Below are 16,510 nucleotides of genomic sequence, written 5' to 3' on the forward strand. Positions count from 1 at the left end.
CAATATCTACTTGAGCAATGTTGATTTAACACTGGGGATTTTGTTGTGTACCTGTAATGTTGTAGTAATCATGAAGAGCTTGATTAGCTTGTTCAGGTGTGTTTGATTAGGGTTGGAGCTAAACTCTGCAGGAAAGTGGATCTCGCGGTCTAGAGTTGAGGACCCCTGTACAACACAGAGCCGTAGTTAACTGACAAGCTGAGCCATATCGCATTAATTATCGCAGGCGATACGTCCACGATAATTATGCGATGTTGCTCAGCTTGTCAGTTAACTACGGCTCTGTGTAGTAAATGGCGCTACATCTGAAAGCAGGTGATGGTGATTTACTACTAATCAAGGAACCGGCTTTACCTACGAGATGCGCCTAACAATCTCATGCAATATATCGCCCAGCCCTACTGCTAATATACATCTGATGCTCCTCACAAACTGATAATCCATCATTATGAGCTCATAAACATCATTTCATCAGCAATAACATTCTGAATAATTGAGTTTATAAGAGTGTTTTTGTTGTATTAGTCTTGCAAATCTGTATTTAGCCTTTATTTAAAAAATTTTTTTGTTTGTGCTGCATATGCAAATGCATTTGAGGATACAACGTGTGCAATTTAAATATTTAAAGTAACATCGCAATAGCATAGTCGATACTTTATGAAGCACCTTCCAGTGTATGAGTGACGTGCAGGAAGAGACGAGGAGTAAACACTGTTCAAAACTGCTTTCCATGTCTCCTCATTAAAGTCATTACCAATGTCTGGACCAGACGATGCATAGATCGTGTTACATACGGTGTATTTTATATTTTTGAACATCATGTGTGTCCGGCCACTAGGTGGCAGTAGTGGTCGTTTCTCTGCCTTCTTCTTCTGTGCGGGTAAAGTCAGGTGAGGGCGCTCACCTCTGCTGATGGTCTTCAAGGGAAAAGATCTCCTCTGCTTGTTTTCTGCTGGTTTGGTTTGTTGTTGTTGATGTGCATTGCTGCGGCTGATTGGTTGTGGATCATTACAAAGCTGATTTTACTAATCCCGTCAGTTGCTAAACTGTTGTGAGTTATTACAAAACTTGCCCATTTTATTTATTTTGTTGTTAAAACCTTGTGTAAATAGTGTTACATTGATGTAGACACTTTTTATTTGCTGAACCCAACTGTTAAACTGTTGATCTGATGTTTCTCTTGTAAATATTGTATAAAGACCAAACTTGGATGTTCTGGGGAGTGGGTGCCATTTTTATTTTTGTAATACTAAGCTTTTCTCCTGTTTAAAGTAGAGAGGGAAAGAAACAACAAAATAGTTCCCTGACTCCCTTTCTTTCCTTAGGTAAGTGTAGATTGGGTCTTTTTCTTTTTGAGTTTTTTCTTTTTGGCTTTTCCCACTCCTGAAGTTATTTAACACTTCCTATACTTGAGTGACTCAAATAAACCTTGTTCTAACACATTTCTGTTGTTTTTGGTATTTAACTTTTGGAGCCAAACCTTTGTTTTATGTTAATACTTTAGTTATCATTAACTGTAATGTTGCTTAACAATTGTCAGAAGATGAAACAAGCAAGTTAACAATTATATTCACTAATTCAGAAATTGACCCTTTAACACAAAGATCCACACACACACACACACAAAATTGAGTCCAGATCCGAAGGGAGGCGCACATTTGGAAAGTTGATAGGCTAAATGCTTTAATGGACAACATCTCTAATTTGTGAATATCTGAAAAAAACATTTGCTGTCCAATAATATATTTGTAAATTAGGAAAAGCCAGACGACTTATTCAGAATACCTTATTATTCCAAAGAAGATTAGAACTCCGCTCCGCGTCACAACGCCCCTTAGCTGTTCTAAATCCACTGTAAAACACGGCTCTGCGGGGCTTACTGCTTTATTCTTGGACGCCTTATCCAAGTTGATCATTTCACACAATCATTATCATTTCAGTGTTTTTGATGTTTATCTTCATGTCCAATCTGATTTAATTCCTGAATGAGCAGGATCTTTATTTTGTGTACTTGGTGACGTTACAAAAGCTGAAACTGCAACTGAAGATTTCTATTCAAAACTCGATGTAAATCCGATCCTTCGGTTTAGACCTTCATGACACTTCAATGAGGAAAAGGATGGAGACAGTTTCTTCTTCTGTGGTGTCGTCTTTATTGTCACTGATTAGTTGAACAATGTTTCTTTCTATTTTGCATGTAGTGAGTCTTGACATAAAATTAAGAAAATCAGGTCATATTTCTATCAGTGAAACTCTTATCCTCTCCTTTTGGCCTCTGAGTAAATGTCGCCGCTATCTTACGACCTCACTCGTATTCGTACTATTTGTCCAAACCCATGTGATGTGTAGGTTTAGGGGCGGGGTCAGGGGTAGGTCACTCGTACAAATTCATTCGAATTAGGCAACTGGTAAAATATGTACGATTTAGCAAAAACCGTACGAGTGAGGTCGTATGAATTTGTACGAATTAGCCACCTTGCAAAGTTCGTACGATTGCCGTGAGATCTGGTTGCTATGAGTTCAGAAATAATTGGTGCAATTTTTATATTCAAAGGCAGTAAAGGTCATTTTCTGAAGATAATTTTTTTTGCTCTTTTAAGTTGAGAGTCATTTGCATAGGAACAGGAAGTGTTGTTGTAACCATTGCCAGTTCAGCTTAACACTTCGGTTTAGTCTTCAAACTCACCACTTGCTCGTTGAGTACCAGTGAAGAAAGCTGCGGCCAGCAAGAACAAGGTAAGGGAGTGTTATATGTTATTTGATAAATATTTTGTAAAATGTACAGGTGTCAAATAGAGGAAATTAATATTAACTTTTGAATTTGTTTTTGGGTAGGTTATACAGGACCTTAGTGAACACCCATTTAACATCTTTACTGTTTGTCATGACAAACAAACAAACAAAAAACTACAGAGCCCCTAAAGGAACATTTGCAAAACTAAAATAATACAGACTTTCGCATGTTTGCAAGAAACTTTTCAAGTGCACACAGATTTTTTTTTAACGCTCACCCGTTAAAATATCCTATTTACGTATACTTTAACCTACAGGTGAAACTCGAAAAATGAGAATATCGTGCACAATAATTAAATATGAAAACCCCAAATTAAAAATCTCAGAAATGTTTTAGGTTTTTATAAGCTGTTAGCCATTATCATTAAAATTATAACAAATAAAGGCTTGAAATATCTCACTTTGCATGTAATGAGTCTATATTTCACCTTTTAAGTTGAATTACTGAAATAAATTAACTTTTGCACGATATTCTAATTTATGTATTTCATTATATTTCATTTGTGCGTCACTGCCATTTTACTATGAAGAAAAACCAGAGTATGCACATGAATTAATAAAGCTGCTTTCTGAATAAATAAGGCGTTCATTAGGGCTGTATAATATGTCTGCTTTAACGCATTTATTAGTTTGTCATTTTTGAAGCGTGAGCCTCCCCTTTATATCTAAAGCCATTTATGCCTATGGCTCTGCTCACAATAAGCACTATAAGAATTGAATTAGGAAAATCAGCATATTTCCGTAAGGATGCCTGAAATCCGACAAAGTGGTAAAATAAAGGAGGTTTTGATCATGTGAAATTTGAAATCTTAGTACATTTTACTGTTCCAATCATTTTTATTTGGGATAATGTAAATATACAGCCCAAAAGAAATTCAAATTGTATAATTTTTTACAACATTTAAACTTGTCACATGACAATGCACACTGAAGCTATTTCACAGCGCTGTTTCTCAGCCGCCACAGAGCTAAATTCATTAAATTGGACATAAGGCCTTGAAATATGACGTACTGTGCTAACAAAAGACACATTTGAGCACCTTTACTGTATCAGCCTTTTTATGGACCCTGAACTTGGCAATAGGAAAATGCAATAAACCTCTAACATCACAGCCGTATGTCCGCTTTAAAGCGTTCTCTGTGGCGGCCGAGAAACCGTGCCGTGAAATGGACTGACGGCTCAATACGGCTGTGATGTTAGAGGTGTACTGCCCTAATGAAAGCTATAGAGCAAATAGGTTTTTATTAAGTCATGTGCATCCACACTCTCATTTTCTTCATGGTAGGCAGTGAGGCACAAAGGAAATATGTTATAGACATACATAAAACAGAACTTGTGAACACGCAAAAAAAAAAAAAAAAAGTTGTGCACGCAATAGTTTCTTGAGCGCATGCAAAAGTCTGTATATATATATTTTTGCAAATGTCCCTTTAGTGGCTCCGTACCGACTATCAAATCAGTAAAATGATATGATACAATCATATTTTTTCCTTATAAATGCCATGATGAAAAGAATGATCCAGAACGTAAAACCTCTGATCACGTGATGGTCAGAACAAATTTACAGTAAAGTTTAGGACTAACTTTTAGGATCATGTTCATTTACTCTGAGTGGTTTGAGAAGGTTTGTAACAGTGGCATCTGTGTACAAATGATGATGCTGTCACTTTAAGTCCAGGAGACACAGAACCGTTTAATTATGCAAACATGTCGAGATTTAATATGAGGATGAATATGGTTTGGTGGCAGGTCAGCTGGACATGGTAAGAAACTGAAAAGCTCTCATTATTTGAGTCCTGTTGACTTTTACCATTAGAACGTTACAATGAAAAAAGAGAAATGGAGGGAAATGTAAAGTCCAGAGGAAAAGGCTTAAGCTTGCATGAGACGGACTCGCCACAGTCTAGCAGTTTAACTAGTAGAAACCACTCTTCATCTCCTCAGGCGTTCGGGTGTTAGTGAGTCAGCAAGACAGTTTCTGAGCAGCGTTTGTAAAGAATTATTCCTTTCTAACAACCAAAGACAATAACAAACCTTTTTAGTAGCTTTATTGCTCTTCTACAACACCAGCAAGAGTCACAGGGTTAATATGATCTGATCTCTTGATCACGAAGAGATGTGCATTTTTATGTTTTCTGACACATGGTCTAATATGGTATAATGTTATACTATCAGTGATTGTTACACACACTGATCTGAACTGTAATGTTCTCTGTTAGGTTTGTGATTGTTATAATGGCGATGAAGTTCAGAATGACTCTTCCTCTCATCTTTCTGCTCATGACTTCTGGTGAGTCACTGTCATTACTGTCATTTTAAGAGTGCTATAAGTGACGCTTTTTGTGTCTTTAAATCATGAATTAATTTAATAAAATATATTTTGAATAAAGTATCCACGGTCCACCAATCAGAAACACTTTCAGCCTGTCAGTTATTTTGCATGTTAACTAAATGACTGAAATCGCTTACAGCCGTTAAATGGTTGATCTGGGTTTTTCTTCTTCACAGTTCTGTGTCAGCGTGATCTTTTCTGCTTACTACAAAAGCAACACCTTCAGTGTGTGTGTGTGTGCGTGTGTCTGTGTGTGTGTGTGTGTGTGTGTGTGTGTCATCTCTCCAGCAGCAAATTGTTCATGTCATTAAGTTTCATTTACAAATAACTCAAGCTTTGCTACTTATAGGTTTGCTATATTTTATTTTGTGTTGCAGGAGTTTTTGGACAAGGCTGGAATGTGATTTATGAAACTAAATCAATATGTGCTCTCAAAGGATCCTCAGTAAACATGTCATGCACATATACATTCCCCCAGTACCATACACTCAACGATACATTTTGGATCAAGAAACTAGATGTAAATAAAAGTTTAATAGATTATCACGAGTATAAAGACAGGGTTGAATACATTGAAGACAGACAAAACAAAACTGCCGTCCTCAGACTGAACAACGTCTCTGAGAACGATGAGATAGTGTATCATTTCAGATTAATAACTGATGAAAACAGATGGTTTGGTGACCCAGGAATTCAACTTAATGTTTCTGGTAATCCACTTCCGTCCTTCATTTCCATTATTTATTCAACACAAAGCTGTTAGTTTCAGGAGATGTTATAAAGATGTGTTTCCTCCAGATCTTCAGGTTCAGGCTCCTCAGCTGGTGCTGGAGAAAGAAACGTTCAATCTGACGTGCAGAACCTCCTGCAATCTGACAGACAGATTCATCTGGTACAAAAATGGACAGGCTTTAAACTTCACCAGAGACATCCTTCAGTTTCAGTCAGTCCGCAGTGACTCTGGCAGATACAGCTGTGCCGTCAGAGGACACGAACATCTGCCTTCTCCTGCGGTCAGCATCAGTGTCGAGTGTGAGTAGATGTTCATCAGACAACAGATTACAAATATCATAGATGAAGTACTTATCACAAATACATTCATTATATATCAAGCAGTAGCCGGTCTCCACAAAATGACATGTATAAAGAGAACATGTGTTTTTCCCCTTCAGATCCTCCACAGAACGTCTCAGTGTCGGTCAGTGTGTCTGGTGTAATAGTGGAGGGAGATTCAGTGACTCTGAACTGCATCAGTGACTCAAACCCTCCGGCTCTGAACTTCAGCTGGTTTAAGGAGAATGAAACCTCAGCTGTTGGATCTGGACAGAGTTTCAGCATCTCCAGCTTTATCTTCAGTGTCAGTGAACGCTTCTACTGTGAGGCTCAGAATAAACATGGATCTCGGAGATCAGCGTCTGTGTCACTCACTGTTAAAGGTAGTGCAGCTCATACTTGCTCTTTCTAAAATGATGCAGATATTTTGCCTTACCTGGGCCAACACCATGTTGCTGTCTGGAAATTTAATATTTGGTGATAATATAGCAAGTGATTTACATGCAATTTTTAAACGGCCGGTCATTTTTGACCGGGAACACAAAAGGTATGTCAGGGCTTTCAACACAGCACAAAGGTTAAAGACTTTAATGGAAATAAATGATGCAAAAATTCCCTTTTTCTTACGTTAGATGTCTGGAGAATCTGGTATTTTATTGTTTTGTGTGTCAGTACTGCAACTGTGGCTTTATTTGGCTTCTTCCTCCTCCTCATCATCATCATTGTATGCAGAAGGTAAGTGAGCACTGTAAAAAATAAAACATAGATTTTATTTATATTTAATTAATAAAAATGAGGCAACAGATTACAAGCAATATTATTAATTAAATTTAACAAATTAGAATTGAGTAATAATGAATCAAATTAATTCCTTAAATGTTAACCATTTAAAATGAGTAAAATTTACAAAATATATGTTATTGCCAACATTGAAGACACCTGATGTTAACAAGCAGAATCACAGAAGGAGAAAACCATAATTAAAGTCTCCATTATGGAGATGAGTGTGTGTTTTAGTTGGGCTCTTCACCCTTAAATTATTAACTTTAAGTTTTGTTTGGCTGCTGTACATAAGTTATAACAGCCAGATGAACAAAGAGAAAAGGTGATCTGATGGTGTTGGTTTTGTTTTAACATAATCATTATTTCACAATCATTTGACCTGAATCACTGAACCCAAATGGAGTCCAGTTTATGAGTTAAGTTAACTTTATTAACTACAGAAGTACTGGCCTTTTACACCGTAATATTTTTAACTTTTACAATGTAATCAAAATAATTTCTAAAAATATTTTCTTATACATAAAAAATAAAAAAAGACACAGACATCATGTATCAGCCTGTGCACCTCAACAATGGTGACATTTATAAAGCATGTTGCAGTGCATTCTGGGTTGAACCAATCAAAACTCATTCATGGCTCCCATCATGCATTGCTGCATGAATAAATAATGAGCTTATGATCAGAGGTTGTCACCATTGCTGAGATTCATACGCGGAATCTTGATGTATGTGTGCGCCTAAAAAAAACACAGATATATTTTTTATTATTATTGATTTGATCATTTGGATTTAATTGAAAAGGCTAATCATATTATGCAGCTAGAATTAATAACATAAATCTAACTCATAAATTGGACTCTGCATGAGATCAGTGATTCAAGTCAATGATTGTGAAATTGTTAAACACAACCAACACCATCAGATCAACGTTTCTATTTGTTCATCTGGCTGTTATAACTTATGTACAGCAGTCAAACAAAACTTAAACTTATTAATTTAAGGGTCAAGAGCCCAACTAAAACACACACTTATCTCCATAATGGTGACTTTAATTATGGTTTTCTCCTTCAGTGATTCTGCTTGTTAACATCAGGTGTCTTCAATGTTGGCAATAACATATATTTTGTAAATTTTACTCATTTTAAATGGTTAACATTTAAGGAATTAATTTGATTAATTATTACTCAATTCTAATTTGTTAAATTTAATTAATAATATTGCTTGTAATCTGTTGCCTCATTTTAATTAATTAAATATAAATAAAATCTATGTTTTATTTTTTACAGTGTAGTATACTGTATATAATTCATAATCTGACTTTTGATCAATTCAAATTCTACCTGATTTTTTAAATGTTTTTAGTTCTGAGAATTTTGTTTATGTAACATTGGGTTAACCAATTGCAGAGACACTTTTTTTGCAGTTTAAACTTTTATATATGCATTTATACTTTAATAAAAGGAAGAAGATGAGAAAAAATGACCATCAGGACAGTGACAACCATTCAAATGACACTCAGGAAATTGAGCAAAAAAAGGTAGTTCAAAGTTATAATTCACGTCATATTTCATAGATATGCATCTAAATAGCAGAACACAAAGATATATTTTTTGGGAAAAAAGTTCTAAGATATTTAAGCTTTAAACAGAGTTAAAACATTGATAACTGCATGAATGGCAGACATCGTGAAATGTCATGAATCATGATGAGGTTTTGTTGTTAATCTTTACTCATTTCATGCATCTTCGTATGAAAAACATTTGATGTATTGCTGTAAATTCACAAAATATATTAATATAAAGGTTATGCTTCATTGATTCTGTTGCAGACATCTGTAGTAGAGGCCTCTGAATCTGGAGGTGAAGAGATGGTCCTCTATGCTTCTGTCAAACCTCACAGAAATAAAGCTGCAAAGAATCCTGAAGAGGATGAGATCCAGTACGCCAGCATTACAGTTCACCGTCCTGCTGCTGAGACCAGGTCAGACATTATTACTTCTACTTTTACATTTACCACCTTATGACATTTATATCAAATACGTTTCTGGTTCTTCATAAAAGCCAATCCTTGTGTAGCAGTACGAGTAACTGTCAGCATATGTCTTTTTTTTACAGATCTACTGCGGATCAAGAGCAGGATTTGTCTGTGATTTACAGCGGCATCAAATGATCTAGATTTTCATTTTGACCTCCTGAAAGTCTAAACATTAAAACGAGCAGATTTTTTCCATTTCAGTTCATTTGTATTATGTTTACTTTTTGAGTGTGCATTCCAAGTATCTTCACTTGTGTTTAATCCCAAAAGTGTGAAAACTCTGATGGATGTTTCTTAAGCTTTGCAATGCTGAGTAATTTGAATGTTATATTGAGTGTTAAATGTTGCTGTAAGCTGATCATCTGTCAGGACAAATCAACATGCCGCTTTTTTGTATTTTAATTCAGTCATAAAAATTAATAAATTGAAAAATATATATTTTAAGTGAACTCCTTTTTGTCATAGAAGATTTTTTCAAGACAGACTTTTTTAAAATGAAATTTAGAGGCCTCAATTATGGGAGTAAAAGTTTAGAGACACGACATACATTAATAAAACATCTACAGTTGCGGTAACAATTAGAGATTTATATTGGGAATTATTTCAGTAATCTCTATTTGAGGTGGTCAAGGACTTTCATTCATTATCAAGGAGAACCGTGACGAGATAGACGACAACCATATGCAAAAATCACAAGCTTTTATTGAAAATTCATGAAATGTTGTTTGATTGCTGCCAATCTCCATTAGTGTGAACGCCTTAGGTAATTCTTAAAACTCTTATGCCTTAAAACCATTTCTCATGGCTGTAAAGAGGAAAAAGTTTTTATAAAAAGTATATACATTTCTCTGGTTTGCCATGACATGTAAAAAAATACAAATATATAGTCACATAGTTGAAATGTGTCACATAATGTGTCATTGTTTTCTTGAAATTCTCAGAATTGCTGATAAGTTGAGTAAGCATGTTTTTATTGTATGTATTTGTGATTTCATGTCCTACATCTCAGTTTATATTTGAAATTGACTGTTTTTTTCATATGTTTCTATCAGAGGTTGTGAATTTAACTTGCTCAAAATTGGGATATCACATAATTTGTGAATAAAGCAGCTTTTATCTCATGTGTTCAAGAGAACAGAATCATCACTTCCTGGGAAACTGGCACAAAATATCTGTAATAAAATTGGAAGTTGCTGCAATCATTAAAGAAACTGTGGCTCTTTTTTCCTCCAACATAAATGAGTTCAGAGTAACCGACACAACACAATAAACTCTGTCATGGTCTCTTGCGTTCAGATGCTGGTGTTTGTGAACAATCATGTGAGACGCTTCTGGAGGAAATTTAACCAAATCATCCTGATCACAGACTTTGACTCGGGCGTTTAAAAAGCATCAAACCAACATCAGAGATGCTGTGATGCGATTGGTCCGCTAGTTAGTCCAGTCATCCAATCACATCCTCTTTTGAGGCAAAGTCAGATGGATTTTGTTGCTCCTCAAGGGATTTATTCAACAAACGTGTTTAGTTTAAAAGTAGGTTATGCATATGTCTTACTATCAGATAAAACTGTTCAGAAATGGTGTTAATGTCCATAAAAATTGTCCTGCCACACTTCTTTCAGGCTTGTAATGTAGAACATGTTGAGTGTTCGAGGTTGAGGATAGGGGAGTGCATTTTTTTATATATTGGCATAAATAGCATCTCCTTGGCTAGTGTTGAAGTGTATGTTCTGATAGATTGGATCTGATTGGCTCTTGTCATTTGACTTGATACTGGATTTCTTAATAGCGGTGTAGGGTCTGTCATCAGGAGCGTTCGCATGAACACCGATGGCCTGCATCACAAACACAAACTGTTATTCAATTGCTAATCTTCCGTTGAAATGGTTTATAAAGTAAGCAGAAGTTGTGTGTTTGTGTTCGGATCTTATGATGTTCCCGTGTGCCACTCACCTCCTCGCTGTGACGCTCATTGTATGTAGATCTAGCTGTAAAAAATCCTGAAATAAAGCAAATAATATGGATTTTTTTTTTGTGAAATTAACTTCCAAAATATATTTAGTTTTTTTTGTATGTCATATTTAAATATTAACACACTTGATTGCTTGACTCTCTTTCTCCACTGACAAGTGACCAGCCCGACTGAAGATATGATCAACATAACAAGCAGTCCAGCAGCAGCATAGAGGATAAGATACACAGGCACTGGGGATATATGGACAGAGGTGCAATTAAATGTAAAAGTTACATTTTCATGACATGACATGACAATCACAGTTTTCAGCACCTGTATATCAGGACTTTTTGGTCATAACATTTGTATTTACATATAGAGTGACGAAAGAAAATAGGAACAGTTTGCATAACCTATAGACATGTAAAATGTCAATGTATCTATAAAGGGGCTGCAACTACCTGCGTTTTTGCCAGCTGGACCAGATGATTTGTCAAAACCTTTAAAAGGAGGAGACGGCAAAATCTGTTAAGCCTTAAAGTGGACCTATTATGCAAAATTCACCTTTATATGGTGTTTGAACATATAAACAACCACCCTATAATAGTACAAAATCCACCCGCTCCTTTCCTTTAAATCCCCATAAATCAGTGTCTCAAAAGCTGTTCCAGTTTTCTGGCTACTGTGATGTCGCAGTAGGACAAGCTTCACCCATGATTGGTGACGGTCTCTTCCCTATTAGCATAGATCCCGCCCTGAGTGAGCCCCACACAGTCCGCCATGTTTATATCAAAGTCAATAACATTGCAAGATTTGGTTAGATTCAAAAGACACTGGAAAATTAGGTCAGTTCATGAAGATTATAAAACCATCAATAGGTAACCATCGTCACCTGATCTCCTGTCACTTTAGCTTTAACTACAAACGTGTTTGACACACACACACTGTCACAGAAACCTAAATCAGTGGATTTAATATAAGACTGTGACTGAAGTCAGTTGTCAGTATTTTGTTCCAATCACCTGGATTTGCTAATTATCAGGTTTTCAGTAGAAGATAGAAATCAGCTGACTGAGTTTATGGGTGGAATAAACATATGGCAGGACTTTTACTTTCTGACCCCTGGACTACACACCTCTGATTTTGAGCTGACACTTCACAGACACATTCTGTGGACAAATGAGAGATTGAGGTAAGGCATTGAAATGTTTGTCTACCTGTTGATGTCAGTGAGCGTGCGCTGTCCTTAGTGGTTGAAGATATGGAAACTGAGTGTCTCGGTGTAGTCGGTTTTATTTCAGAACTTATCCATGGATTTGTTTGTGTTTCCGTCGTCTTAAGATGAGTCACTTCTTCCAAGTTCTTTGTGTTGTCTGTTTTAGAGAAATGTCAAAGACACATCTGCATTTCTGGGATCATCCTAAAGAACTGTTATGTTGCCTAAATAGCTTCAGCCATTTAATATGAAACAAACAGTAGTACTGCTAACCTTCATTGCTGCACTGTTAGACCTTACCGGGTTTTTTTACAGTAAAATACTGGCAACACTGTTGCCAGTAATTTACTGTTATTTGTACAGTTATTTACTGTATTATACAGTTTCTTACTGTAAAATGCACTAAATTAAAATTTGACTTAAAACTAATTTCTCTTGCAGAAACCGACTGCCTTAAATTGACCAACTGTAATTTAAATGTGTAAAACTAAAATGAGTAATGCATTAATAATGTGAGAAAAGAGTTAAGAACTTCCATTAGAAACCATTAAAAAACTTAAGTACATAAAAAGATTTCCACTGAACCAGCAATTACACTCTGTTAAATAAAGCAACATGCAGCATATCATCGATGTGTCTAGATCTTCTCCTGGACTGAAGCACAGGCTCTACTCTTCAGCACAATGGTGACCCAAAAAACAAAATGTTACAGTAAACTACTGGCAACAGTGTTGCCAGTATAAACCTGTTTTATAACTTACAGTTTATTACTGTTAAAATACATTTTGTGGGTGTGTCTTTTTATCTTACACTGTTAACCCTTTCAACCCCACAGGAACATCCACACTACAAAGAGTAAAAGTAACATTGACGCAGTGTTGCAGTGAGATAATTAAGTGAATATGTAAGTGATTGTTGAGCATTAGTGATGAACACCTGCTGTTAACAAGCAGAATCACTGAAGGAAAGAGGAACACAAGAACAGAAAATAGAGAAACACAAGAACTACAACTGACTTCCAGCCATAACACATTATTACACGTATTATTAACCAGTTTGACTTTATTTCTGTCATATATCTACTGAAGTTGTTATTGAGATGTTTAATTGAAAATGTTTGATTTGAAGTTACCATTATAGAGATCAGTGTTTGCTTTAGTTGGGTCGCTGATGCCAACACATTATTTTTTCTCTTACTGCTTGAGCTGTGTTTTTGCAAGTCACACTTGTGCACACACACAGTTCGTGAATGATTGTGGTTATATTCACTATCATGACAAAATCATTATGTGGCCTGTCCATTCACTTAGAAATTAGTTCTCACTCATTCAGAGTTTAATTCTCAATCAAAAGTGTTACATTACCACCACTGTGTAACAACAGCAACAATGACTAATTTATTTAACACATGCATAACCAAAAATAAAAGAGCTACACTGTCTTGTAGAAACACAGAAATATCACATATTAGAACATGCATCTCAACAATGGTAGGACTATATATATTTTTAATTATTATTCATGCAGCAGAGCATGCTGGGAGTTTTATACTATCCTGGTACCCAGCATGCATTGCGACATGAAACTTCTGATCATCACCATTGTTGAGATTCATATGATGATTGTTGATGTCTGTGTGTGTCAGAGTCAAACAGGAGTTAATTCAATTTTAATGCACTATATGATTTCAAAAATTTTCAGTTGACCTGATTTCAGAAATATTGCTGTATTTCATGTTGTAGATTATCAGATATATGGTATTAAACCAGAAATTCACAGCTCACATAAATTAAAAAGTAATAAATCATGTATAATTTTGAAATCACAAAACCAAAAACTCCTGATCAACTTCCCCTTGACTTTTTCTTGCTGTAACAAATGTGCTTTATAAACTCAATGTTACAACAGCCAGAGAGAGAAGAATGTAAGAAGTTTTGAAGTCAAGGTACAAGAGACCAACTAAAGCAAATACGGATCTCCATCATGGTGACAACAAACTTTATTATTAACTAAATCCCTGTTCATTCTCAACAAGAACTTGAAATAAATAATGTTAAACTGGTTTCACACTCAGTGTGGCTGGAAGTCAGTTGAAGTTCTTGTGTTTCTCTTTTTTCTGTTATTTCTCTGTCCTTCAGTGATTCTGCTTATCAGGAGTTCATCAGTGTCTCAATTCACTCACTTATTTTCATTCACTCAGTCAAGTGGACTATATTAGTGAACTAGTGTAGGGAATAGTGAATGAGGGTATAGGGTGTGATTGGGAACACAGCCTCTGAGTGTCGACTTTGAGCGCTGTTAATTCACAGTATATTCCTGTAGGTATATTCCTGTATATTACTGTTTTAATGGAAAATGGTATGATATTGTAAGAATGTGGGCTTTTTCTACAGTAAGGGCTAACAGTGTGTCTCACAAAGGCAAAATTAGGATTAAGGATAAGATGTGAGTATGTGGCAGCCATTGATAGCTTGGTAATGTAATATAATGCATAATGTTGCCTGTCATTATTACCTTTAGATACTGTTAGATGGACTTTCTGATACGTGTCTAGAATAGTTCTCTCCACTCCACACCAGTAAATCCCAGAGTCGGACTCCTGTAGATCAGTGATGTTCACTGTGAACGTTCCTGTCCCAGAATCCTCTAGTGTGTATCTCCCTTCAGGTGACCGGTCAGATTTAACTAAAATATCTCTGTCTTTACATGGATCTCTGCAGAAATACTTTATGTTGTTTGAAGCCCATTTATGAGAACAAGAAATGATGACGTGTCCTCCGATATATCCAGAAATTTCACCAGTATTTGAAGTCTTAAATTCTGTTTAAGGAAAAAAGGGTTTTGATCAGTTCCTCTTCGAGACTCTTCGGTTTCAGTTGTTCAATTGCAAATGTAACTTACGGTTCCACTTATTGTCTATTACTGTACTTATCGTTAACATTAATAGGAAGTGTGATTGCTTAACAAACACTGCATTTATTTACTGTAAATGTATTACATTTACAGCACAAATGCAAACATTTATCATAATAGATGGAGAAATGATTTGTTCAGAGAGATCTGACTAAACACATACTTATATTTATGACTCTTCATTTTTTAACATTAGGTATTGTTTGGGCTGCTGTAACTGAGTTGCAACAACCAACCAAACAAGCAAAGAGAACAGTTGATCAGGTGTTGGATGTGTTTTAACATTATCATCCTTTGACCTGAATCACGAGCTCATTTATTGCCTAATCTCTGAGTTACCTTATTGATTACAGCAGCCTTGTGATTCTATAGCATTAGATCCAGCATTTTCAATATAATCCAAGGGATTTCTTAAAAGTTGTTTAAAAAAACTCCCAGGAGAATGAATTTAACACTGGATTTTTTTGCTGAGTTAAGCGATATTAGCTGCGCATACAAACAATGTCTGGCGAGTTTGCGTCATCTGACCGGCCTTTAGCCTGTATTGGCTGACACCAATCGGCGCCTGATCAATCGAAACACCCTTACTCTTATTCTCAGCAAACTGAAGGATTCCCACAGACAGCAGTTTCTATCTCACATCTATTGAGAACTTACCTGACAGAAACATCCAGAGCCAGAGAACACCGAAGACCTTCATTGTGAGTATCCTATTATGGATGGTTTAGTCCAGTTTTAGCTTTCTAAGCATTAATATTGGCGTTAGGAGCTCTTTTAGCATCAAGAGCAGTAAATATGTATCTCTGTGTCCTCCTGTGGACTCACATTCTCACATGTACAATGGTTTCAAGACACCCACACACTCCTACCCAGAACCTGACCACTTCCTCTTGATTACCTTTTGGTTTGAATGGACATTCCCCTTGTACGCAGGACAGGGTCAGGTCTCAGAAAGCAAGAAACTATCAAAACAATGTTAAATCAATGTTAATTTATTTAGGTAAACACTGTTACAAAGACCACAAACTCACAAAAAAAAGTCAAGAGTCAAACTGCACAACTAAAGCAAACATGTTCAATAAATCATCAACATCTAAACCTCTGTTAATTCTCCATAAAACTTCTGTAGACGTCTGTCAGAAATAAAGTCAACCTGGTTAGTAATAAGTGAAGCTGGTAATGCTGTTGTTTAATCCTCATTTTAGGACATTTAGATGTCAAACATGCAGCATATTTTGCATATGACATATTTTTTTTTGCATCAAATAAATCACGGAAACATTGATATGTTTTGATACGTTTTACTTAAGTCCAGATGATATAAAAAGTGACATATAATGATTTTTTGATGATCATTTTCCACACTTGCAAAGTGACAGAATTGACACAAGATTAATGGACACACATTTTTGTTAAGATAAAAGTTATTTT

The 16,510-nt window shown here is 35.7% G+C and overlaps 2 protein-coding genes across 3 annotated transcripts; one reads left to right on the forward strand and one right to left on the reverse strand.

Moving 5' to 3' along the window:
• Positions 1 to 2,698: 2,698 nt before the first annotated feature.
• On the forward strand, positions 2,699 to 9,001 carry LOC307001192 (B-cell receptor CD22-like). Its single transcript, XM_079617407.1, has 8 exons — positions 2,699 to 2,736; positions 5,014 to 5,084; positions 5,504 to 5,836; positions 5,925 to 6,158; positions 6,299 to 6,562; positions 6,812 to 6,914; positions 8,424 to 8,499; positions 8,791 to 9,001. Exons 2-8 carry the CDS (start codon positions 5,030 to 5,032, stop codon positions 8,983 to 8,985), a joined length of 1,260 nt encoding a protein of 419 aa, XP_079473533.1. The 5' UTR covers positions 2,699 to 2,736; positions 5,014 to 5,029; the 3' UTR covers positions 8,986 to 9,001.
• A 72-nt stretch (positions 9,002 to 9,073) lies between these two features.
• LOC307001193 (CMRF35-like molecule 9) lies at positions 9,074 to 15,918 on the reverse strand. 2 transcript variants are annotated; one of them, XM_079617408.1, is made up of 7 exons: positions 15,737 to 15,918; positions 14,681 to 14,986; positions 12,168 to 12,323; positions 11,412 to 11,450; positions 11,094 to 11,201; positions 10,950 to 10,996; positions 9,074 to 10,831 (listed from the first exon to the last, which is right to left on the reverse strand). In XM_079617408.1, exons 1-7 carry the CDS (start codon positions 15,777 to 15,779, stop codon positions 10,676 to 10,678), a joined length of 855 nt encoding a protein of 284 aa, XP_079473534.1. In that variant the 5' UTR covers positions 15,780 to 15,918; the 3' UTR covers positions 9,074 to 10,675. The 2 variants fall into 2 exon arrangements, with proteins under 2 accessions (XP_079473534.1, XP_079473535.1); XM_079617409.1 differs by lacking the exon at positions 11,412 to 11,450.
• Between the last annotated feature and the right edge of the window lie 592 nt (positions 15,919 to 16,510).

Source organism: Phoxinus phoxinus (genome assembly GCF_949152265.1).
Source record: "Phoxinus phoxinus genome assembly, chromosome: 6".
Classification (NCBI taxonomy): domain Eukaryota; kingdom Metazoa; phylum Chordata; class Actinopteri; order Cypriniformes; family Leuciscidae; genus Phoxinus; species Phoxinus phoxinus.

Coding starts and splice junctions, on each gene's coding strand:
- LOC307001192 (XM_079617407.1), top strand. CDS start 5,030: ATGGCGATGAAGTTCAGAATGACTCTTCCTCTCATCTTTCTGCTCATG. Junction 5,837..5,924: donor AATTCAACTTAATGTTTCTG/GTAATCCACTTC, acceptor TGTTTCCTCCAG/ATCTTCAGGTTCAGGCTCCT. Junction 6,563..6,811: donor TGTGTCACTCACTGTTAAAG/GTAGTGCAGCTC, acceptor TTCTTACGTTAG/ATGTCTGGAGAATCTGGTAT.
- LOC307001193 (XM_079617408.1), bottom strand. CDS start 15,779: ATGAAGGTCTTCGGTGTTCTCTGGCTCTGGATGTTTCTGTCAG. Junction 11,451..12,167: donor ACGCTCACTGACATCAACAG/GTAGACAAACAT, acceptor CTCCTTTTAAAG/GTTTTGACAAATCATCTGGT. Junction 10,832..10,949: donor ATGAGCGTCACAGCGAGGAG/GTGAGTGGCACA, acceptor TTTGTGATGCAG/GCCATCGGTGTTCATGCGAA.